This window comes from Corapipo altera, unplaced genomic scaffold, assembly GCF_003945725.1.
Source record: "Corapipo altera isolate COAL_440 unplaced genomic scaffold, ASM394572v1 53, whole genome shotgun sequence".
Classification (NCBI taxonomy): Eukaryota; Metazoa; Chordata; class Aves; order Passeriformes; family Pipridae; genus Corapipo; species Corapipo altera.
The window spans coordinates 6,111,193-6,137,144 of NW_020884900.1; the positions used below are offsets into that span (position 1 = coordinate 6,111,193).

Below are 25,952 nucleotides of genomic sequence, written 5' to 3' on the forward strand. Positions count from 1 at the left end.
AATGAGAGTAAGGTTCCTTCAGCTAAGGCAACATTTGCAAACTGTTCTAAATAGCAAACTCAGCATCAGCAGCTGCAGCCGTGAGCTCAGGGTACTTACGCAACAACATGCTGTGACTGTAATTTGAATCGTGTTTCTTCCTGGCTGGCAGACGTGCTTTAGGTGCAGAGGTTTATGAGATGTCTTGTTGTCACCACGTTCGATGGTAAGTGGGGTTGCATTAACGCTGACCTGGACTGAAGCTGGCCAGTTTGTGTTCATTTGTCTGTCTTCATGGTGATAGCACTTGAACTGCAACTCCAAGTCAGACCTGTACAACAACCAATAAATCTTCCTTTAACTTTGCTTTCACATTGCAGAGGGAGGTCGTTTGATGCTGGGAATGTTCTTTCTTTCCCAATCAGATTATTTTTCTAGAATTATTGCCAATAAGGAGATAACATGCTTTCTTCATAAAAGCCCCTTAACAGAAGCAAGTCATGATGAATTAATGATGGAAGCATGCCCCAAAGTTGTTCATATTTTACACTTATGAAGGACTTTCCAAAGAAACATCTCAAACCTCCTTGCAAACCTAGACCATGGAGTGATTCTGCAGAAAGAAGAATGTCAACATCATGTATGTCCTTTGTGTGTTAAGAACAAGAAAACAGTATGCAGCAGTGGAGTGTGCTGGAAAACTGGATTCTTCACTACCTCAGAATTTAAAAGAGCATTTGAATGAACGCTTGACAGACAAAATACAAGTACAGCTAATCCTGACTTAGAACAGGTAAATCAACTAAGCTAAAATGACCCCTATATCTCACTCCCCACTGAAACCGCAGTTTCTGTGATTCCAAATTAACACAGCTGTGGATTAAATCTACCCAATTTAGACCTTATTTCAGAGCATGAATTCCTCCCACCTCTCCAATAATAATTTCCACATGCTATTTAGCTCCTCAGAAATTAGTTCTGTAACGCCTCCAAAAAAGGAAGAGGTTGAGATTATGTTAATCACAAATTAAGTGGGTACAGACTATGACTTCAGTTTCATAGATGGATGTTAACCTTGTGTTAGGAATGAGTAATTTAAATAAGAGATTTAAAAGAACATGGAAAGCTGAACTAAAATGTCAGGATTCTGCGGTTCATGACAGCAAAAGACAGCTCAGAGTTTATCGTTCACACTTGAAAATCTGTGTGCTTATTTCTTCATGTTTCCTGAAAGAAGATATCTTTGTAAGATCCAAGAGGAACAGCTCATTCAGGAGATCATCACCTTAACTGCCATTTTCCTTACTAAGATTTCAATCTGACTCAACATAATCTTTTATGGATTTCAAAACATCAAGATTTAGCACTGGACACAAACATGTTTTTTTTTTTTAAAGAAACTTACAGAATACAAATTACCTGACCTTTCAACATAATCCATCCACATGAAGCCTTTTCAGGCTTTTTTTCAATATTTTATTAACAATTTTTTGAAAGCTTTCTCTGCAAGTTCCACTCAGGTTCTCACCTCACAAGAACACACCACAGTCATCCAAACTTGGAGGGAAGCAAGGCTTGGTACCTCTGACATCAAACCCAAGCCGACTGGGTGAGCAGGCCTGCTGAATGTCACAGAGCAGTGACAGGGCTCAGGAGACCCTCATGTTCTTAGCACACAGTGTCTCCACCACAGGACGTTATTCATAAGTGAGCAGTGTGAAGACTGAACCAGCTTCAAGGAGACATTTTCCCTGCCTTCAACCTTTCTGTTTCTCATAACCATGAAAAGTTCCCAGTGGGGAGAGAAATAGTTGCATTGCTATTCATTATGTGTGTACACGTGAGAGGTTTTGCCGAATATTTTAACTGGCAGAAAAACATTGAGAATTGGCTCGATTCCACCATTCTCTATAAAAACCGAAATCCATCCACACATGTGACTAATTCATTTTTCTGGCATCCATCCAGCCCCCAGTTAAATGTGGAATGACTTCATTACAGGACCATCCGTTCTCCCCACTATTAACAAGCTTTTCAAAACAGCAGACCTGAGCACAGTTTACCTATGAGTCTTCATTAAAATAAGTTTAAATAAAGGCTATGTGTTTGGTGAGTGAAGGAAGAAAGAAAGAAGAGATATTAAGAAACAGCCTCATGCCTCAGTGCAGCACTATAAATCTACTGAATGAGCCAGCACAATCCCCAGTAGTGATTACTTATTAATAGGAACTGGCAAATAACTGCCAAAAATCCCTCTGCTGCGAGTACTCCACAATAATGAAATGCAAGCAAGCAATAACTGACCTTAAAGTTAGGTGTTAATTATTGGATGTGGTCTGCCTGCAATCTCCCTTCCTCCCAACACCCAGGCTACCTCAGGGTAGAGGGGGCACCAAGGCACAAGGACTCCTGCACTCTGCATCAAGCCTCAGCTTCAGAGCCAGAATTCGTCCCCAGGGCAGGGAAGTGAGTGCACCTCTCTGCCCACCTCTGCCCTCCACACCATGAGAACAGAAGTCTCAAGTGGATTCCAGTCAGTGGGAAGAAGATTCTCACAGGGAAATAACTTCCATGAAAGATCCCAAGCAATTAACCAGCCTCCACAGTGCGCGGAGAAAGGCTCAAACAATGTAATCATCAGGCAGGATAAACACTGAGATACTTTCTGAGAAAAACAGAATGAGGAGAGATGATTATTCCGTAGTATTTGAAAATATATAGATTAAAAAAAATTAAGGCTCTGATTGTCATTTGATCTAAGGCACTTTCGTGAGCATGGAGGAACCAAAACATAACTTGGAATCACTTACACAGATCTACATTAAATGCAGGAAAGTACCACCAAGGAAAACTATTCTTCTGTGCTGAAAATAAGAACTCACTAAGTGAAAACCAGAGGCCTTTGTTGGTGGAAAGCTATGTTCTGATATTTCTGAGCTGTTCTTGTGGAGTAAGAAAATAGGGGGAATTTAGGAATAGGGGGAATTAGGTCCTTCATTAGTGGGTTATTTTTCATTATCAGATAGTTTGCACCATTTAATTTAAGCATAGCTACTCCTGCAATTAATATTTCAGAGGCCACAAAGCACCTTCAGACACTCCTAAATGGAAGTTCATACTCGTGTGGGTCGGGTCACGTGCACTGTACTCCCGTTCCGCACAGATCAGAAAGGATGGAACAGCTGTAGTGATTTTTTTGGACACTGAATGGTATGTGCTACCAGCAAGGAGATATAATATATATTATGAAGCATTTTAGAATGTGTTGTCTCTGGAAAATGACAGCTGAGAGTACTGGGGAGTCAAAAGGACATCCTCCCCATCCAATCTACAACTTCTGAAGCGAAATTCATGGCAAACCTCCATGGCCCTGAAATTCATGGCCACTCCTCCACCACAGGATGCAAGACTTCTTTGCAGCAAGGCTGAGCTTACCTCCACATCAGCGTCTGATGGACAGTTGGCCGTAAGTGAAAGACATGGTTACTGACTGCCAGGTTGTGTTCCAGCCGGAAGGGCTCCAGGACGACCCCATCTCTCACGGGAAACGTCAGACGCAGCTCATCGTTGTGGTTGGCTGGGATCGAAGAGGGAGAGAAAGCGTGAACTTTCCCTTTAGCATCTGCAGTGCAATAATAATGTGTACATTTATACAGAATAGTGACAATTTGCACAGTGATCTGCTACTGGGTCTAACTTAGCAGGCTTACACACACAGAAAAGAAAACCACAAGTGACTACGTCATCTAAGTGATGCAAGTGACAAGGCTCAAACTGATGACAATGGCAAAGCAGTCTTCTATGCTCCCACGCTTCACATTAGGACCTTAGCATTCCAGCCACAAACCAGGCACGGCAAGAATTCTTGGTTTTTATTACAGCATAGGTTCTGTGTCCAGGCTTACTCTGTTGGCAGAAGACTGACAACAAATCTCTTTATTATGTCAAACTGTGATAATGCTTGTTTTCCCTGCTTTGAACTGGGATCAACATTACCCAATTTGTTTCAACAGTTTCATCAGCTGAAAGTATCTGATGATCAAAGACACTGTATTCAATTACTACCTGAGCCCATAAAGGAGGTTTTGTGGTAACTTACAGCTGATCTGTGAAGTCCAAATGGCTTTAAATGTTGTGTTCTTGCCCAAATAATACTGCAGGCCACCTTCTTCTACTTGATTTTTCAGCTATCCTGAACTCCAAACAGAGCTGCAAAGTGCTAATGCAGCAGCAGTTATTTTACAGAAAACATAAAGGTTTTCACAGCTCCCTAGTAAATGATATCCCCTGTTGTTCATCAGTCACTTCAAAACCTGAAACATCTCGTGCTAGCATCTAGTCAGAGAGATCTTGTTATTCCTGCCCTGTTCCCAGTCAAATGTAGCTGTGATGCTGAGTGGCTTTGAAAAGAACATATATCAATTTTTGGCATACTACTGAATATTCTTAAGAAGCCTGCACGGATTACAATAGAGACACTGCTATAAATATTCACATTTTACACTATTCTGCAGTGTCGTTCAATGAATGGCTTTGCCCTTGAACAAAACAGACCACAATGAAAGTTCATACAATAAACAAGCCTACAAAGCACTCATAGCACAGCCTGAAAACAACTGTTTTATCCTCAAGAAGTGTATCAAAGGAGTAGTTCAGGAGCAAAACCCTTACAAATTTGACCTGGAAGAACTCTTCTGATATTCCTTTTTAAGAGGGGATGGCAATCTTTCTCTTTTCTGTCCCCTGGCTCTAGTGAGCCTATACCGCACGTGCCACGTATTATAACTTACAACTTGAGCCTCTCCCAGAGCAGCAATCAGAGCTAGTTTCCAGACTCTGAAGGGTATGGGGCAGAGAACAGAGGAACAATAAATGACTGTGGGGGTATTCTGTTTGCTACTCACTTGGAGGCGGTGGTAAAGCATTGATATTTGGTTTAATATCAGGTGGGAATGGCGGTTTGACATCCTGGTTAGGTGACAGGTATGGAGGAATATTGCTCCCTGGTGTCATAGGTGGTGTGGGGTTTCCTGGAACAGGTGAATGAGGGTAATTTGCCACAGGTACAGGCCTTGATGGCTAGAAAATAAATAACATCACATTGTTATTGCAGTCTTAAAATAAGAACAATAAGCCTTGTGAGCAGCACTGTTATCAAACACCAAACACTACAAACAAGGGAGGGAGGCCCCTCTGTTTCTGGACAAGAAACCACAGGATGTCCCATGAGGCCTTCAGGGAAGAGGCCCATTAGGAGAGCAAAGCAGGAACTGAAACCAGCAGACCAGCCAGCTTAACTCAGGCAATGACCAGATACAAGCAAGGCTGCCAAAAGCCTTTCTGCATTCATCTGAACGCTCCCTTTCCAAAACCAGCCAGTCATTCACTTCAGTTTTTCCACACCACCACAGCCCACCCAGCCCTTTATATCTCTGCCTTCCTCCCAAAATAGCCTCAGGGCACAGAAGCCTACACGAAAAACAAAATCCAAAGACACACAATTAGACAGTCTGTGTCCCTTTTACTTCCATCTATCCTTTCTTCCACCCCTATCCAAGTCATCTATTCAGAATTGAAGTTCTGGGGGTCAGGGGATGGTTTTTATTCTGTGTACCTACAATTTGATTCTGTCCCTAGTTTGTTGCTGGATAAGACAAACTAATAGAAAAAGGATAATTAAATATAAATAGTAGCTACATATTAAAACACTGTTGGTTTTGTTTCTTGTAATTAAGGGGGTGGTTGCAGTTAACAGAATAAACCAATAACCCTGATGTGAAGGAAGCTGACATTAAACAAAACTGCAGCTGCATGGCACTCTCCTGTAATAGTTCATGTACCATAAGCAGAAACACATAAGAGTGTCAGAAGATGAAAACCTTTACAGACAGTCAAATCATCCTGACTTCAAATATGACTCTGCAACTAAGTGCTGCTCTGCTAGACTAGGATACTTGAAAGCACTTAAGAAGAAAGGTGCCTTCTAAAATCGTAAGCATTTAAATTCCCAGTCATCTTTGGTTTTTTCCTTTAACACATACAGCTACTATCTCCACAATCACTACAATTTAAAGGTTCAGGTTCTGTCTGTGGCAAACTGGAATTTTCCCCCACCCAGGATAATCTCCCTTATTAAAAAGAGCTCTTTTTCCCTAAATGTTTCCAGAGCAGTCGATATTTGAATACAAAATAGGGGATACATTGGAAAGACAACAGATTCTCTGTTAGAACTATCCTGTAAATCAAAAAACTTAAACCCATCTAACACAAACACAGATAAAATGTATTTAAAAATCTGCCACTTATAAACTTCAGTGATCTTCTGCTGTTATTTTAGTGTAAGTGACTGCACTGGAATTATAGTATAGAGGATCTGTCTCCTGCTTGTGTTCTTCCTGGTAGTGTACTGCAAAAGCTTCCATGATGCAACAGGCATTCCTTTGGGTACCACAGTGGACAGTGTGGATGCACACAGAACAGATGCTCTCTGGAAAACAGTTTTGCTTTTTTTTTTCAATGGTGTTTTCTTTGTGAATCACACCAAACTATTCCAATTCAACACCAATGTGCAACTTAGATTTTTCCACTCTACACTCAAAATCAGAATGTAGTACAAATACTTCAACAGCTAATGCTTTAAGCAGGTCAGAACATCAATGGTCCTCCCCATTTTATACTCACTGGAGTACCTGTGTGCAACAGATCACCTTTGTGTGCATTTCAAAGGCAGCACACCTCAGCAGGCCCTCAGTACAACCTTAGTTTGGAGAATACACAGTGCTCAAGATGTATCCACAAACCGGTTTTAGGCAACATTTTAAGAATTCTAGTTCTTGCCCAAAACAAGCAGCACAGAGGGAAAAGACTGAGGAAAAAAGGAGGAAGAGGTTGGAGAAAGTAACAGAAACTTCAGTTCAAAGATGAAATCTACAACTGGAACAGCTTTAAGTTTGGTCCTGCTTAATCCAACAGCGACCACTGTAGGTCCAAAACTGGAATGCTGCAATGTGGTACATGTTTATTACAAATTTTCAAAGCTGTATTCTTGCAGGGTACCACAAATAGGTGAAAATAGTACACCTGAATCCCATTAGGTACTTTTTTTTAACAAGCTATTTTTGAAGTAAAACCAACGTTTTCTTGTAAAACCCTCTAATGAGCTGCAGCAACATTCAATTTTCTTTATGAACTGCTCTTAAGTTGCAATGCAACTTGGCTGATTGACTTGATTCTGTGATAGCCAAAACATTAGTAAAAACGCTGTGGTTTTTTTCTCTTTCCTTTAATTATGTAAAAGTGGTATCTATGAAGTCATTAATGTGACTTCATTCAACAAACGGCCACCAGAACGCAACAAGATAATCTAAGAATTCTTACCTTGTAATACTGCCCCATGTTGACTGTTGGGGGAGGGTACTGCCCTGTGTTTTGCTGGCTTGGCATCCTCTGTCCAGGATAGTTGGGAGATGTAAGGGGTCTTGGAGGGTTGGGAGTGGGGTACTGACCAGGCTGGTTTGGAAACTGGCTATTTGGTCCATATTGCTGGTTTCCATAATTCGGCTATTTCATGACAGGGATAAAAGAAGACAAAAACATGTTTTATGCAAGCAGTTTTCTTGTACTGATTATTAGTATACATTCATTAGTGGAATCAAAACAAATGAAAACCTCAATACTCCTCAAAAGCTTAAAAACCTCGCAAACCAAAGTGGGGTAAGAACAACCATGTACCTTAACACACATACACACACACACACACACACACACACACACACACACACTCAGCCTTGCAGTGCTGTCAAAGGGCACTGTGTTTGAAGAAACCAGAATTACAACCAGATGGAACGTTCACAAAATTTCTGTGTTTCTGCTACCACCCCCAAGCCTGGGGCTCCTTTTCCAGATGTAGAATGGAAGCACAAAAAGAAAAAGTAACAAAATAAAAAATCCTGAAACAGGCAAGAGAATAGAAACTGTGTTGCCCACGTCTGTCTTTTCAACCCAACTGCTATGCTGCTGTCGTGCTAGAGTATTTAGCAATACCTTAACAAGTAAAGAGAAGTTATTACTAGTCATAAACACTTTGCTAGTGCTAGCTAGGACTGTGCTGTGCTTTTGGAATCAAAGTCATGAAAACTAGAACTTTAAAGGTAATAAAATGTTAATTAGAAAAATTAACTTGTTGATAAGAATTTGCCATAAACGAAGCTTTCAAAAACTGATAGGCAAATATCAACTGCAAAATTTCAGGCCAGCAAGCATGTAATGTTTATGGCATGGTTCAGAACTGACTTGTTGGAAACATGATCATATTCACTTACAGTGAAAAACCTGCTTCTGAAGCAGCAAAAAGAGATTTAAAGTCATCCTTAAAGTATTAAATCTGAAGACAAAACTTATCTGAACAAGCCACATCCTGTGTTTCCTTAACTTAGTTGTAAATAAATGGCAGTATCTACAGAGTGAAAAGCCTTCCCAGAGAAGCAACTCCTGCAAAAGCACATCCCTTTTTTATTTCTGAATAAATTTTTAATTAGAAAAAAGTAGTCTGCAGATCAGGAAAGAAATGTAGCTCAGTAAGAAATGTTTTCTATATTTTCTGTATGCCATGGTACTCTTTGCTGTTGTGTTTTCTATAAACTCTTACTACCATAATTATTGTCAGCGCAATATCACAATATTCCAAGCTCGACACCTGTTGCTGAAGTCTCAGTTGAATATAGAATTTCACAGGAAATGATCTCTGAAGTTACTAAGTGGTGGCTAGATTTATATAAACATGTAGGCGTACACAGATGCTGAGAGCTGCTGGGATTCTCAAAAGCATCTACTGCCTGATTCACACTGATTTGAAGAGTAAAACACATTGGTACTTTTTAATTTCAAAAGCTTGTTTGCCTACATCTTTGGTTGTCTAAATTTCTTTAAAATTTTGACCCTAAGGTCATATTACAAGTCAATTGTAATGTAATTTTGCCTACAAAGTTATTCAGATCTCCTACAAGAGCACAGTAACTTATCACACTCCAAATAAACTTGCATTAGATAAATGCTGACAAACAGGGATTTGAGTTCAACATTATTTATATTCATCTCAGTGACCATGAAAATCAACACTCAAGAAGTTTAGAAAGCAATTGGTCTTTAAAATAAATGTTATTACTATTGGTGCTTATACAATGTCTGTCCTGTTATTTCTTTAGAAAAATAAAACCATCCAAGAAAACATAGATCATATGTTGGGCTCAAATTAAGTATTTTACCTTCAGTGTCCTTTTTAAGTTTTCATACTAAATGAATCCACTCCTGTGATGGAAGTCTGTTTAAGGTCTGCGAAGGCACCACGAGAATCTTACAGTGACATTTTGAGCACTCAGCTGGTTTGGGGCCTTTCTTGAGTTGACTGTCATCTTGACTAACATAGCAAGGGCCAACCTGAATACTTTAGAAGCTAAAAAGGAAGAGCTGCTGCTGCTTATATTTCAGTGGCTGCACTCCTACCAAGGCTGGAACAAAGATGCACCTGTCTTAAAGGGATGCGTACCACACATTACCCACGTGTTGCAATTTCAGTCAAAATAACAGTGTACACAAAATACAATTTATTTTATTACCTCTCCTGGGTACGGTCTCTTTATGCCCTGTATAGGCAAAGACTGGGGGCGAGGGCCTGGGTAGGCTTGCTGAGGCATCCTCTGCCCATGGGTGCTGAAGGGACTCATTCCAGGAGGCCGAGGCTGGTTCATGCCCATGGGTGGCCCGCTCATGCTGGAAGGTGTCATTCCAGCTCCCATGCTTGCTGGGTTCATGTTGCCTGGCATAGAAGCAGGACCACGAGGACCAGGCTGGTTCATAAACTGGTTGTTGTAAGCCTGAGTTGGACCCATCTGGAAAGAGGAACAAACCTTCAACGGAAGAAGAAGAAAAAAAAAAAAAAGAATAAAATGCGACATGCATTTATAAAATGGGAAGAGGGAGTTGAACGTGTTTTTGGGGGAGGGAAGAAGGCAAGGATTTATGTCGCATTTTCTTTCAATGTTCTCCAGCATTTGACGGGCAGTGATGTTATTTATAATAAAAATTCAACTGGAATTGTAGAAGACAGACATAAGTCTAAAGTGAGAAATTAAATCTTTTCAATTGGTTTGTCTAGTACTGTAAGGTAACAGGTTAGGAAGTTGGCTGTGTAAATACAGCATAACACTACAGTTTCTAAGACACTGTGCTTCACATCACCTGGCACCTGGACCCATATACTTCAGAACTCAGAGAGGTAAAAAAGCTAAGGAGGAAAAAACCTGAATTGATCAAATCCTTGTTTATTTTAAGAAAAAAATGGTTACATGAGGTCACGACATGCTAGAAGTTATGGATCACCATAACATGCATGTCTTGCATAGCTGCTCTTACAGAAAATATTATTATAAGCAAACCTCTCTTCTACTGTTGTTTTCTTGTTTGAAGGGAAAAACCCCAACCAAACAACTGTAGTCAGCAAAATAAACAATTATCCAAGCACTACAAAACCTATTTCAAGATTCTGGAACATTTCACTAGGTTCTCAAATTTAGAGAGCTGGTAAAGGCAGCAATAATATATCATGTCAGATGCAGCTGTAATTTCGGGTAATCTTCAATTTTTTTTTTAAGGGGCAACCCCTAAACTACAAAATACAGTTAGGCAAGATTGATCACAAAAAACACAGGACACTGACTCATACCTACATACACACATTCCAGCAGTTTCTCATAAGCATTTATAACCATGCTCATGCACAAAAAAATAAAAATAGAGTAGGCACCCTAACAAACACGACAGGAAGACGGACAGTCCAATTCCCTGTAATGGTCCAGATCAGGCAGGTATGAAAACATAAGAGTTACTCTCTTACCGGTCCATACTGGTTCATGTCCTTATTCTGTGTTTCCTGAAGGGCTGCCACAGTGGCCGTAGCTGTAGCTGTCGCTGTAGCAGCTGCAGCTGCAACTGCAGCAGCAGCAGCAGCTGCAGCTGGTTGGGTGAAATCAGCTGGTGGCCTCGTGTGGGGGGGGATCCCCATTCCTGCAGGGGTATTTGGGCCTCCAGGATAACTAACAGGGAAGAAAAGAAATAAAAGGAAAGAAAGAAAGACAGAATTAAGATGTGCCGGTGGATTTTGTTTTGAATGGTGGTGTGGTCCTCACCTGGAATTGTTCCAAAACCACCTATCAATGACTAATGAAAGCCAGCAGGAGGGGTAATTAGGTGAGTACAGGAGACACAAGTGTTGTCCAGGTGCACTAGTCATAGGGCTGCCACTGGAATTGCGAGGCACTGCCATCAGTTGTTTTGGGGGCAGTGAACTGCTTCACAGCCCTGTAGCTTATTGCAAAGTAGAACTGAACTCCTGAAAGTTAATGCTCCGTTTCCCAGTAGTGTAGGGGCAGACTTCAGAGCAGCATGAACAGAGAGCTCCCTACACTACAGCACGTTCATCTGCCTCAGTGGTGAATTATGGCAAGTGTTCTCAATATAGTAAAAGCATTTCTCCCTGAACCTTAGCAGAAAGGCCAGGAGAGACCCAACGCAATCAACTCTGCAGGATACCACACAATGTATTTCACAATTCCTACCCATCTCCTCTATTGATCATAAGATAAACTAAGCTAAACCATGCCTTTCCCACTCCAAGATATCAAATATCTTTATAAATATGGGCCAGTACACTGTGCCCATTTTAGAGATGTTAATACAAAGCTAAAGAAACTTTCTGACTTGTTCAAGGTCACTCAATAGATTGGTGGCAGAGATGAAAGAAGAGGTAAGTTCCCTGAGTCCTGGGCTTATACTCTTCACACTAGACTGACTATACAAACAGCAGCAGTCTTTTCAGCAGGCTTTGTAGTGGGACCATAAACAGTGGTTTCAGTTAAGTGCCCTTACCACCCTTATTTACAAAGTACAGACACAGAAAGTCAAAATGTAACTAACACCAGACTATTAGTTTTTGCTTATTTGACTAATGCAGCATTCATTTCCCAAAATAAATACACAGCACGACCATCTTTCTTAACAAACATCTTTGTTCCCAATTCTTTTCAAATTCCTGTTGTGGAGTAAGTCTTTGGGCAGAAATATTCTGTTGCACAGGAACCTCCTTTGCCCAGTGCCCAAACTTACTCCTCTGTATGCATAAAGAAATTATACCATCAATACCTTTCACATCCTGGCCTTATTAAATGTTAATCATTCCTAAGCCTGTGGTCTGTTTAACAATCTCCCTTAATTAAAACTTTATTTTGGGGGTTTATTAGAGCTAATTGATTGACCTAAGCCATTTCCATTTACGGTGATGAATTTCTTTGCAGTTCAGGTAGCTGATTTCCAATGCTGTAAAACCAGTATGTACTTCACTTAACCAGCATAAAATAGCTACTGAGACTTTATATAATTAAAATAAGCCCATGACGCGTCTGCCAGGTCACTAAAACAAGCTTCATCAACTACTTACATCCATTTTCCGCCTCACACAAGTAAATCTTACCTGCCACCAAAGCCTCCACTCCCAGGATAATTGGGTCGCCCATACATGCCCTGCTGTATGTATGGCTGAGTGGAGCCTGCCTTGGCTGAAAACTGTTGCTGCTGTCCAGCAAACTGAGGGGAGTTGATTCCAGGGTTGCTGGTTGTCATCCCAGAAGCCATGGGATTTCCTGCTGGGTTCATAGGGTTGTTAGCATTTGCCATTGGATTTCCCAGCACCTGTGAGAAGAAAACATGAGAATAAGGGTCTGTACCTTGAATTACTTCAAGTAAATTAAGTTAATTTGCTGTGGTAGTTAAATTAAAACATTAACAACCCTGTACTCTGAACTCTTATTGGTATAAACCTCATTGATGCCTAGTGCACATACCTGGTGATGTCTCCTTTTCCCATTTCCAAACAAACCAAACTGGATGGAACCCTAACATGTTTATGAAAAGATTTGATGAAAAAGATCTGCTAGAACGATGCTCTGACCATGCACCTGACTATGAGAAAGGATATGACTTTTCTTTTGTGGTATGGGTTTCTTCAGGGCTTTTTGTTTGGGTTTTTGCTTTGTATTTGCTTGTTTGTCTGATGCAGGCCTTTGAAATAACCTGGAAGTATTCAGTTCCACTAGCATACTGCAAAGGCTACTACAGATGTGAAAACTGTGAAAGAATCTTGAATTTAACTCTCACTAAAGTGTACAGAAGTCTACTGGTTGTTTTTATTGCTTCTTATAAAAGAGTCCTCTGTTCTGTTTTTTAAAAGGACTTATTTTGCTTGTTCGAAGAATTTTTTTTCCCAAGTTGCTATGATTTCCATTGAGACGTAAGCATGGCTGTTCATGGATCAACTGCACAGAAATCTACCTCCTACTTGAAAAGAAACTTAGTGGTCATGATTTTTACAGAAGACTAAGTCATCAGCTTCAGGCATTTGTGAAAAGAAATTGGTGAGCCCAGCTCATTCAGTTCCCTCGATGAGAATGAAGACTTACAGGAAACCCTGACATTTATTTCAATCTGCTCTGAATAGCTACAACCAAGAGTCACATTCCAGAGTTTCACTGCTCCCTTGCAGTGACTCTGAAGAAGCATTTTCTTTCTTTGTGCCAAAACATTTTTTTCCTTCTGTTGCGCATTCCTCTGAAGTACCATGAAGAGTTCAAATAATATTTCAGTTTTCTTATAATAGAACAAAACTCTGAGTAAATTTTTTTTATTCTTTCCTTTTGCCTTTTTAAGTGAGAAAGATTTCCACAAGAAACTACATTTTCCTTTTTCTGGCCAATATATGGACCACTGTGCTTACTCAAGTGTTTCTCTTCCAGATGGGATACCTTTTCTTTTAATGTATTAAAAGAAATCAACAATAATAAATCATGTTATAGGTCCTGTAAATGTTTCCTCTTGTTATTTTTTGGAAGAAAGATTATGCCACCACCAGTGCTTACATAACTGCCATGTGAGTATCTGTATGACTAGGCCTCTGAATAATTTCTTTTTCAAATAGCTCATTCCATAACCGTTTCGTTTTCAAATTTCTTACCAAAATTAAAATAATAACAAAAAAAAAATTGGAAAATTTTGTATGGGATCTACTGTCACTTGGTTTGAAGAAGGCAGAAAAGACAGGTTAGAGTTATGTACAATTTGCACTCATTAAAGATGGTGTTCTGTTTTGAGCACTTCATCTATGGTGTAAGAAAAGGCCAGACTGTCTGAGAGCTTAATTTGTGCCACATCCCTCAGAGCGCACACTATCACAAATAATTGGCAACTTCTTCATAAAAGTTGCTTCTTTTTGTATGGTATAATTCAACATACAACACAGAACAAAAAGAGAGTTAAGAGCAGAGAGAACCAAGTAAATAACCAGGAAGTATGGCTCTCACTTGGAAGCCAGGAGCTCATGCTTCTGTTCCAATGTACATTGAAATATTTTTGCAAAGTCAGGCAGACTTAACAGGGAGAGACTGGAAAGAACACAGCCTAATGCTGGTAGTTAGCAACCCAGTGTGGGGGTAGACTTGGTACTAAATTTCACCAGCCCACAACTACAATACACAGCACCATGTAAAATCAACAACTGTCATTTGGTGAATCTAGCTAATTTTTTTTTTAATATAACAACTATTCACGTGCAATCTGAAATTCCCAAGAGGTTTGGGATTACCCCAAACCCATGCTTTTAGTGTTGAAACCACATAGTGCAAAATTCAAGCTAAACCCAAGCATGACATTTGCATGAAGCTAAAGGAGTAACTGATGCAGGCTCTCAGACACCTCCTTTCTGATGCCACCAAAGTGGACATGACTTGGAGAAAAATGCACCATGTACAACAAAGAAGACAGACACTGCTATTAATCCCAAGAGGATTTTCCAAAAAGCTTTCCATTTTACAAACATTAGCAAAAACGTGTAGCTAGAGGGGAGGAAGCATAAAGATGAAGCTTACCTGGCTTTGAGAGGTGTTAGTCACACCCCATACTGTGGTGACCACTGATAAAGAGCCTGGAGGCTGGTTGGTATTTTGTTGCCAGGGAACAGAATCATAAGGGAAAGACCCATCACTGCAAAAACAAACGTTCAGGATTAACATCTGACATTACCTTAACTCTCCACTCCTCTTTCCATTATTAGCCTAGTACTCTCAGAGGCATGAAGTTTCTTTAATAGCAACGTGATCATATCAAACCACATAGAACTAATGGCACTGCAACGGCCTACCCAGAGAGGTGGTGGATTCACCATCCCTGGAGGTTTTTAAAAAGAGATTGGACGTGGCCCTTAGTGCCATGATATAGTAACTGGAGTTGGATCAGGGGTTGGACTTGATGATCTTGGAGGTCTTTTCCAACCCAATCTATTCTATGATTCTATGATTCTATTCTAATGAATTCCTTAACTATATCGAAGCATAGGGCTTTTAGCATAAAAAAGGTCTGTTAGCAGTGGAAGTACAAATAAACTCAGGGGCAGAGTTTCGAACAAGGACACTAAGTTACTCAGAAGCACGTATTTTTGCAATTCATCTCAAACTCTCCAACAATCACTGCTTCAGCTGCCTTGTATCAATTCAATTAGATTTTGAGACCAGACTGCAGTTCCACTGTCTGCAGTGGGTCCCCAAATGACCAGAAAAGCCTTTAAAGCAATAGCAGTTCAACATCATTTTGAAAAGTAAATTGAAATTCAGATAGTGTTCTCCCACACGATGGATAAGCTGCATGCCAAAAACAGTATTAGCTAATCAGCATTCTAGAAAATCAACTGCAGATATACAACACATCTTTCAGATGAATATGTGGATGAGAGGATTGGGTTTTTCCATTAGCTTTGTCCACAGATACAAGCAAACATTTCTTACAGTTCTTGTCATAAAAAAAACCCAACGCATTGGTGGTTTCAAAATGAACACAGGATAAGTATGCATCTAGTGTAATTAATGAAATACGTTAAACCCAGCAAAAATAACTATTAATCCTATAACCATAAAACATATTCCACTTGAAATCTGCTCATTCTCGTACTATCAACTTGTAAATTAGATTTCTATTTGCGTATATGTACACATACACACAGGTGATCTTTCCTCATCTAGATATATATATACACCATTTAATAGACACACATTGCGCTTTCATTTTCAAACACTATTAACTTGTATTTCATACCAAGAACTGCATTTTTGTCTGGACTACCAGCTATCACTGAAATTCTATCCAGGGTTATCTTGTCTGAAGAATCCATACAGGGTATATATGTGCTTTATCAATGAGTTTCAAAGCCTGCTGACTCTCCCATGTCCCCAGACAGTAGCCCAGGCTTGGACTCTTTCTCCTTCCTTCTATGCTGTGAGCCAAAATCAAGGACTACCTATGTGCTCATTCTTTAGCCTGTCCGTAACACCTATTGTAAATAATTTAAGAATAGGAATTGCATTGCACAGAGAGTGCACATGTATGTGACAAAAACTGCCTCTGTCCCAAGTAACAAATAATCTAACAATAACAACAGCAACAGTGTAAGGCAAAATTAAACAATGAATACATTTCACAAACAACTAGGAAATTGCGAACAAATTCCATAACGCCGGGCCAGCACAACAGCACTGTATCAGAACATAACTGTGTATTTGAACTGACCTATTTGTTTCAAAATACCCTAATTCAATTAAGCAATAATATCACATGAAAAATTAAATTAGGGATAACAATAATTTCCCCTAACAAATAATTAGAGAAAACTAATGGAAAACAGTAATTCTCTGTAAGATGCCTGACATCTAATGTTTACATTGACAATATCCATACAAACCAGTGTGTGAATAAGGGGATATCGAACACCTTGCAACCACTAAGTCCTAGTAGCCCATGTTTCTTTAAAATATTTTCTCTTAGAAAGCTGAAAATCTTGCCCCTCTCATTCAGAGGCTCAGACAATGGCTTCAGTGACTAATATTTGCAAGTGACGCAATGCTTCAGCAAGTCCCCTCCACCAGCATGGAGACAAATGATGACTAACCCAGAATTTGTGACTGCTATTAAGCCTTCCTCTTTTATCCTGCTCTGAATGATGCCTCCTACTTTACTTCCTTCTCTGACTGTTTCTGGTGATGTCTGCTCTGTGATTTGTTTGGATATTTATGGTAAAACTGAGTGTTCGTATACTTGAATGACTACAAAGAAGCTCTCTCCATGACATAAGCAGTGAAAGGACTCACTGCAGACATTCCTCTCTATTCCCCACTGAGGTACTGTGGACAGGTAATAAAACCTGAGGAACAAGGCAAATATTTTGCAAGTGTATGAATAAATAAAAAGGGTAAAGATAGACAGGAATCAAACCAGTGAGTCAGTCACTGAAGATTCTTCTAAATGCAAATACATAGTTTGTAAACATACTCAAACTTTGAGCTAGCCATGCTTTAGTCTGCTGTTAACAAGTCATAACTATTACTTCACTTTCTTTGCCTCCAAAGCATGTTTCTCTCCTTTATGGTAGGCAGAAGAGAGATTTCATATATCATTCATCCATAGCTTCCAGTGGTAGAGTCAGAGCATTTGTTCAATAGAAGGCTACACTGCTTTCTCAAAGACTATACAATCACTTCATCCTAATTATAAATACAGAATAAATCACTCAGTTTTACTTTAATACAGTTAAAATGGATGACACCTTGAGAAACCATATTGTTGATATATGACGAAAACCTCCAGCACAACATATAAAAGCCAGAAAAAGAGACCAGGTACAGATTCGTTGAGAAATATTCACTGTGCTCATTGAATAACATGACTCCCACATTATCCAACACAGGACTTAGCTTTAAATCGCAGACACTACTAATATCAGAAATTATAGCAACACTGAAATAGTGATAGATGTGCCTTGCAGAACACAAATTTACATACCCTCATCTACACTTACTGCCCTAGACCTCAACCTTTAAACTTCACCTTAGCTGAGAAATACATGGCAATCTCATGGTTTGCACTCCCCAGGATGATACTCTGGCCCATCACCAATTACATGAGTGTCTCAGGATGACTTCTGCCATACTGGATACAATACCTACCCTTCCTCCATCACGTGAAGGCTTCTTTGATTTCAAGCAGTAGGAAGTGCTAAAACATGTGCCACTCAACTAGAGGATTACTTGTCCCTCCACTTCCCTCTTTCAACTTGTGTTTCTGTGCTTAAAACAACCCAAAGGAATACTCCCACCATCAAAGGAAAATCCGTGTAAGTACTGTAATGAAACGTGACCAATCCAATTCTCATTTGCAAACGAGCAGTGGCTTTCCACTGTTATTATACAGAGCTGTGAATTATCCTGAAATCCCTTTCTTTAAACTTGAAAATGGCAGCCAATAGAGAAAGAAGCTTCAACCTCTTCAGCCAAAGCGAAATGCTGCCCATGACATTGTTCCTGTTGAATGGTACAAGGGTAATTAAGTCTCTCACTGCACCCTGGAGGGTAGTGAGTCAGTTTAGGCTCAGCTGGAGTCCACTAAAAGAGTATTGACTAAATTTATAATAGTGCTAATGAACCTATACATACTACTGGTCAGCATTAAAGGCCAAACAACAGAGGAAGCCATAGAGCAAAGAAGAAGAGAAGGAGGGAAATAACTTCTCCAACTATGATGTAGCAATACTGCAATCAAGCAATGAGCAAAGATTTTTTAGCTACTGGCAAATGTACTGAAACCACCAGTAATACAACACTCATGATGCTGGAGAGGTACCTTGATAGTTAGGTCTAAACAGCTTCTCTTAAGCCCAGTACTAGGGAAACAGAACCAGGCAGACACCCAGCCTCTTAGGAATACTTACAGACTTCATGGCAGACAGATTGACAGCTAATTCCAATAAAAGTTGCTTAATAACAAGTGACCTCCGTAGAGTAAATTAATACTAGTGAATTATTGTAGTTTATACATAATTTGTGGCATTATTTGCTGTATTTTAAATACGTTTATGCTGTCATTAAAGCAATTTTACATGTATCTGGTACTCTGTTTACATGTCCTCATTGCTTAGGAAGGAGATGGTTTAGTGAAGTACGCATCCCTAGAGCACTGATACTTTACATGCTGTGGAGGAGGGTGAAAACTGGAATTATAATTTCCTAGTTATTTTCCACATCACTTGTTGGGAAGGGCAGGTGTCTAAAACACTACCTTTATAAAGCATCTATCTCTGTTTTAAACACTAAAAATCTATCAACTACTGCAGAAAAGCACCAGATGTTGACTTTCTTAAAAAACCTTTTCACTCCAAGCACTGGTATCAAGTTTCCCGCAACTGGGCTGTCAGTGGTTAGTTTCTGTTGCTTACCCTCAAGCCAGCTTTACAGTTTTGTCAGGGTCTTTAATGTTTCTGAAGCACAGTCATCCCACCCGATGGGTAGCTGACACACAGAGAGTTCACACAATCCCTTAAATCTACTGACTCCATCATAACTTCCTCAGTTGACGCCAAGATGGGCAGGTAATTGCCAGTGTAACACTGACTGTCATTTCTCCCATGTCTCCTTTTGTCACCCATGGACACCTAGACAGGAGAGCACCTCATGACAAGGAGCGAGGTGTCAAAGATCTATACAGGCCAAACACCCCTTTGCAATTACACATGGCCAAAAATCAGAACAGTCAAAATACAGCCCAAAACTGGAGCTCCTGATCTGTTCCTGCCCGACAGCATCTCTCTGTGTCTGCACCTTGCTCTGCCTCTGGGTGCATGTGAGCTCAGGGTGCTCAGCACCCCTTGGCTGTATTCTTGGTTGGAGCCTCTAGGTGACACTACTTTAATACAAACGAAATCATAACTGTTTGCAAACAAGGCTCCTTGTTCCTCTCTTTTCCCCTAAAACCTCATGCATCTGTAGCAGAAAAATATCACAAATCCCACAGTCAGAACAGGCAATAAAGCCCTGGGTAACTGCAGCACCAATACATGTGCTTCACACCCATACTATCTCACAAGTTAGGCAGCTTAGCTTCTTTCACTCAGGTTTAGTTTTTGTTTTACTTGGATTTCTTGAGTGAACACCACTCACATAGCTTTAATTGCAAATATGGATTCAGTTTGCAATCCTTCTTGATTAGGGCACCATCATGAACCTAACATTAGAAATTGGAAAAAAAAACAGGAAAAAAACTAGCTTAGGTCCTTTCTGGAGCAATGTAGTGTTTGACACCAAAAAGGCAGTTAAAAATCAGTATTTGCACTGCACCATGTAAACCTAACAATTTGATAAGCTAGGAACCCCCACCAACATATTCATAAATAACAGATCAAATGGATTTTTTTTCTTTTCTGTCAAAGGTCCACTGAAAATATCCTTGGCCTTGATTACTAATTTGAAAAAAACCCACTGTGACAATGGAAACCAAAATTCATTTCTGCTTACTGGCAATCAAAAACATTTTGGAGATCTGCTTTTGTTTACTTTTTAAAAAACCCCAGAAATCTAAAGGGAAACAACCAACTTCTCATTATTCATTGAGGTTTTTTATTCAAGGGAGCAAAACCAACACCTCCCCATCTGAGATCCATGCACCATCTTCATACACCTACAGTGTTTGACCAAAGCGTTTGAACTTGAACACCGAAAATTAGTTTTTAGTCTAGTTGACAGTCTACTATTAAAGACATTACTATTAAAAAAAACCTATAAAATTTGACCAAATTGTCCCTTGACCTGTGCCATGTTTTTCGTAGACTGTGCAAACCACTCTAAGCTATTCATTGGCAGAGCAAGGAGACCTCCATTTAGAAAGGACATGAAGACCACTTACAGTCAGCAAGGAAACATGAGGATATATTGTAAAGGAAACAAACAATAAGTACCTCTGTACATCACACACTGACATGAAACAAACTAAAAGCCAATGTTGTGTACAGGTAATCCTAAACTGTTTACATTCAAGATGAGGAAAACAAGAGGGTGGTGTAGTCTGTATAGTAGTACTGACTTTGGATGGTTTGCAGGAATTCACTTTTGACTGATGCTATCTATGTGATTCATACCTTCCTGAAATATATTCCCCTACAGAGCATTATTATTTGAAGTTTAAATTGTATTGGTATAAATTAAGACTCCATCCCACATTTCACTAAATAAACCCCTAAAACGCAATCCCATCCAAATCACTGGGTGTTTTTGTGTAATGTTAAAGTGAAAAGTCAATTTAGAAGCATTCTGCAAGACTTTATTTCCCTTACTTCTTAATGGCATGACTACAAGTATTCAGATCTTTCAGAGAAAATACAGTTTCAAAATATATCCCATCACAATTCTCAAGTCTGTTGCTTCCCTCCACTCTTCACAACTAGATGAATACATTTCTCTAAACCTTTGGAAAGCTTTGATTCTTCCAACTCTAAATGCACAGAAGATCCATATCTACTCCTTACCTATCAAGAAAGAATTACCTCAAGTGCTGTTTCAGTACTGGATGCTGCCTGTACCATGAAGAGGAAGACTGTAAAGCGGTTAGAAATTTCATAATTCACTGTAAAAAGAAGGATGCTGTTTTATGACAAACTGTGTGAGAACACAGAACCATTCTGAAACCATCTAGGTGAGCAGATGCAGGTGAAGCAGTCAAAAGGTGAAAGCAGCAAGCCATTTATCAGTTCAGTAGTTTGGATGGCACCTGCAGCTAGCAGGTGGCTATCACCCCCTGCCTCTGCTCTTTTAAATATCCACACACACACATCTATAATAGCCATTTATGCAGCCACACACATATGCACAATACAGCCGCTTGCATGGACACTGAGACGCCAAAATCGAGCTGGCAGTTCAGCAGGTGATACAAAGTACCTCTGGAAGCTGAAAGCCCTTAACTTTTTCTTTATAGTTCTGACAAGGCCTGTGAGGCCTGGATGACTTATGACTGCACAAGGCGGGAACACTGCCTTCCATTTCACATTGGGTTGCTACAGATCAGTCTGTGACACACTTGCTGCTGTGCTTCTTGGCGCCTTACTCTACAGACAGTGTCATCAGTTAGAGCCATGCCTGCAAGTATCACGCTGCTTAGCAAGTGTTACTGCATCTGAATTAAACTCCTAAAATTAGAAAAATGCATCAGGCCAAATAATTAGATTAATTCATAAGTTTTTGAACCTGCAAACACCCACATCACCCCTGCATGCACACACAGTCCTGCTGCACTACAGATTTCATACATGTCCATGCACACGTGTGTGTGCACGCAAAGATACAGAGATAACACAACTTATTTCTGCACATGTGGAATAAATGATCACAGCTATGCAGGTAAGAAACACAAATGCTACTGAGACCCACTGCTGCCTCAGAAGAAGCAGAAGGGGTTACACTGTCTGACATGGGGACTACAGCATCCATCTGATCAAAGGAAAAAAGATTAAAGCATCACACCCAGTTCTATTGTCACACAAGTAGACCATGCAATGCATTACTACAGCCCAGATTACAGTTACAAAATCCACCGGTAACAGCCCTGTTATTAACATGCCACCTGTTACCTTTTTCAAAATGCTGAAATTATCTTATGATCGTTTTCAGCTTGACAAATGCAGTTTAATCTTTATTGCATCTCACAGCACAGACCTGCTTCATCCATGTCTTATTTATCTCACGTGTGTCGGAATGCAAACCCGAGCCCTTAGTCCCCCCCCTGCCACCAGGCATTCCTTCTGCTCTGCTTTATCAATGTACCTGGGTTTCCATATCCGACTGCTCCTTTACAATAAAAAACACACCCACCCAGTATTCTACCATTGCCCGTTGCCTTGGTAATCCAAATGCCTGGGTACTCGCTGATTATCGGCGAATGAGACTCGCATTGTTCACACCGCAGCGCGTCTGCTATGTTAATGTGAGATAATGGCAGCCAGAAGACTCCTTTTGTTCCCAGCTTTGCTGTTTATTCATAGTGCCTGGAGGTCAGCGACTGCTACAACAACCGGGGAAGGAACCGCTGAGAGCGTGAGCAGATTCCACTTCTGCTTTTGCCTCTGAGACAGGGGGAAACACGAGCAGCCCCGCACAGCGAGAAGGGCACCGGGAGCTCTGCAGTCTGACTCACGCAAGGTGTAGCAGGCGGCTCGGAGGAAGATGTGATGGACTTGCACTTCCGAGATTTTAGATGAAGCTGATTTACGCTCCCCGACAACAGAAAAAAACCCGCTTTCTTCGAGAGGCACGGCGGGAAGGGAGGGAGAGAGGGAGGAGGGGGCAGCAGAGCACCGCCGCAACTCACGGGGAGCGAGCCGGGCTGGGGGCTGCGGGGCTGGCCGGGCACAGGGGAGCGGGGACAGCCCTGCCGGGGCAGCGGCCCGGCCGAGGGCAGCGGCTCCCGCAGCGCTCGGTGGGGCCCAGGGCGCCGGGCCGGTGTCGGTGCCGGGGGGCGGCCGGGCAGCCCCGAGCCCACGGAGCGGGGCCGGGCAGGGCAGGGACCCGGGCGGTGCGGGACTGCCGCGCTCCGCACACACAGGGCAGGTCTGAGACGCGTCTCCCCGAGCCGTCTCCGCACTCTGGCTGTCAGAGCAGGTTGGAAATGCTGTCGGTGACACAGTGACACGGGCAAACAAACCGTCACATCGCATCTCCCCTGACGCGGTAAGTGGGGACCGAGAGCACGAACAGGCTGTGGTACCTTCCGCGCATTCCCAGCTCGGTGGAGATGAGGACATTCAGAAGGTGCACCGGGTGGTGCGCTGTTTCTCATCCCTGGAACAGCCCTTTCATGGGAAGAAACCACCGATTCCTGCTAAAGGCACTACCAGTATCTAATTAATGTCACCGACCCATCTGCCCAGGTTGCTGATGTGCTCTGTCTCTGGAGCAGGCTTTGTTGTCATCTGCAGCGAAAACCAGTCAGGAGTGTCTTAGCACGAATCGCTAACCCATTGTATTTTAGGGAAACCATTAGAAAAGCGCTCCATCACTGCAAATAGTAATAACTATTTCCTTTTCTTCCCACTGAGATTCTGAGGGACGTGAGAACCCAGATGCACGGGAACATCAGGAATATAAAAATTGACAAAATTGAGTATAGGGAATTCATGCCTTTTCTAATCTATTTACAGAGAAATCCTGTGGAGGGTGACATTTTCATCTAAGTGAATGAATAACATACACGTAAAGAAAAGGCATCAAGAAAAATTACAGGTTTTACACAAAATACACATCTATGTTCCTGTTGCTAAATTATCCAAAAAAAATCAAAAATCTTTTAAAAAAGACAAGGTATTTGCGTCAATAACGATTTTTTTTCACTCCACTGAAAACGTTGCCAGACTGTAAACTCCCTCCCTGCTTAGAAGCCATGTCACCTCCTGGCAGGCAGGCTGGAGTGCGATGCTAACAGCGTGGGTACCCAGAAAACAGCTACTCACACTGAACTCCCCCTGTGCTGAACCACGGGCTGTCCCTCCCCCAGCCCTTCTGTGCGTGGAAAGGACTGCTAAACCTCACACGTGGACCTGATGCTGCAGAGGTTGAAGGGCACTGACCTAGTTCTGATGCTCCCTATCCAAAGGTATTCAATCGAGTTAAGACTCCCAATGATTTTAATGAGTTTTGCAACAAAGAGATAGGCAAAATATAGCTTTCAGTGTCACCATGCAGTTATCACGCTGACAGCCAAAACGGTTAAAAACCAGGGGTGCTGCCAGAGCTGAATGATTTTTAACTCCAGTGCCACACAAATGAGTTGGTTTCCTTGAGAACAAGTGACAGAGGGAACCTTCCCAATACAGTCAAAGAGGATAATCATGTAGACTAAGCACAAATCATGTGCTTTTGAGAGCAGACCTCACGCAAAAGAGCATGATACTGTTGTGATTATTACTACACAGTAAACACAATCAACCAGACATTTTCAGGAATTGGATGTTCAGTATGGCCCAAACATGGAAACGATACCTGTCTGTTCAAAGCTGCTAGTTACCATATTTTAAAAACTAACATAGACACCATGAAGCCTCAGAAGATCAGATTTTGCCTCAGTCAGCAGACATACCTTAATAATATTTGCCTAGTTTTGGTCAGGATTTATAAAAATATCAGCTTACACTTTTTAATTAAAGTAAATCACAAACCAAAACCGTAAAACTTTGTCTAGTATATACAACATGTAGAGGAAAAAATTTCTTGTTTCTGAACTTTTCCCTTATTTTTTTCTGATGGTGAATTTAAACACTGAAGGACAGAAAGGAAGACAGACAAAACAGTGAAGCTCCTCTTGCAGAAACAGAAGTAAAACAGGTTCCTTTACTGGGTATATTCTCTTATATTAGGATTTACCATCTGTTCAGTCCCTAATTATATTTAGTTCACAACTTCACAAAGAGAAAGATGAAAAGGCTTTGAAACAATCCTATCTTTCACCTAAGGAGTTATGAATTCTTTTGCAAAGATTTTCCCTGTATGCCACAGCCACATGACATAATGAAGCAATCCCTACTTCAAATCGATGTATAAGACATGCACACGATACTTGTTTTTACATAAGTCTGTATATGCTCCACCCAACCTTTCGCTTTAACCATTTTTCTCATCCAGACATTTTTAAAGTGACTATCACTGTTGGTCAAAACCACCTATGAGGGCAAAACTGAAAAGGCAACAGCCTTTATAGAAATTCTGACATTGTTTCTACTGGTATGTCATAACCAGTTCACTTCTGGTTCCTAACAATGCAAAAGCCAGTCTCAACCACCCAGTAAAAATTCAGACAGAGAATTACCATTCTTTTTCAAGAGCTCCTACCAATGTTTGAAAGTTCAGCTCTTAGCAAAGTTTAAATTGGAAGAAAAAAGGGACAAAACACTAAAACCAAGCACCTTTGTGAAGCAGGTCTAGCCAATAAAAGGTATTTATGATGATTGCCTGAACATGAAACAGTAATGATAATAAATAAAGCACCTACCATAATATTGAATTACTACTTAA

General features: G+C 40.8%; 1 protein-coding gene across 8 annotated transcripts in view; it reads right to left on the reverse strand.

Moving 5' to 3' along the window:
• The window catches only part of ZMIZ1 (zinc finger MIZ-type containing 1), a 350,003-nt gene that overhangs the window by 21,791 nt on the left and 302,260 nt on the right, over positions 1 to 25,952 (reverse strand). For 4 of the 8 annotated variants that reach the window (XM_027649681.1, XM_027649678.1, XM_027649682.1 and 1 more), the window contains 8 exons: positions 14,949 to 15,063; positions 12,503 to 12,720; positions 10,871 to 11,069; positions 9,594 to 9,884; positions 7,357 to 7,539; positions 4,884 to 5,058; positions 3,415 to 3,601; positions 100 to 310 (listed from right to left, as the gene is read on the reverse strand). In XM_027649681.1, the coding sequence (XP_027505482.1) occupies positions 100 to 310; positions 3,415 to 3,601; positions 4,884 to 5,058; positions 7,357 to 7,539; positions 9,594 to 9,884; positions 10,871 to 11,069; positions 12,503 to 12,720; positions 14,949 to 15,063 (1,579 nt within the window). Of the gene's footprint in view, positions 1 to 99; positions 311 to 3,414; positions 3,602 to 4,883; positions 5,059 to 7,356; positions 7,540 to 9,593; positions 9,885 to 10,870; positions 11,070 to 12,502; positions 12,721 to 14,948; positions 15,064 to 22,760; positions 23,168 to 25,952 lie in introns of those variants that run through there. The other 4 variants (XM_027649685.1, XM_027649686.1, XM_027649679.1 and 1 more) reach the window with 4 other exon arrangements.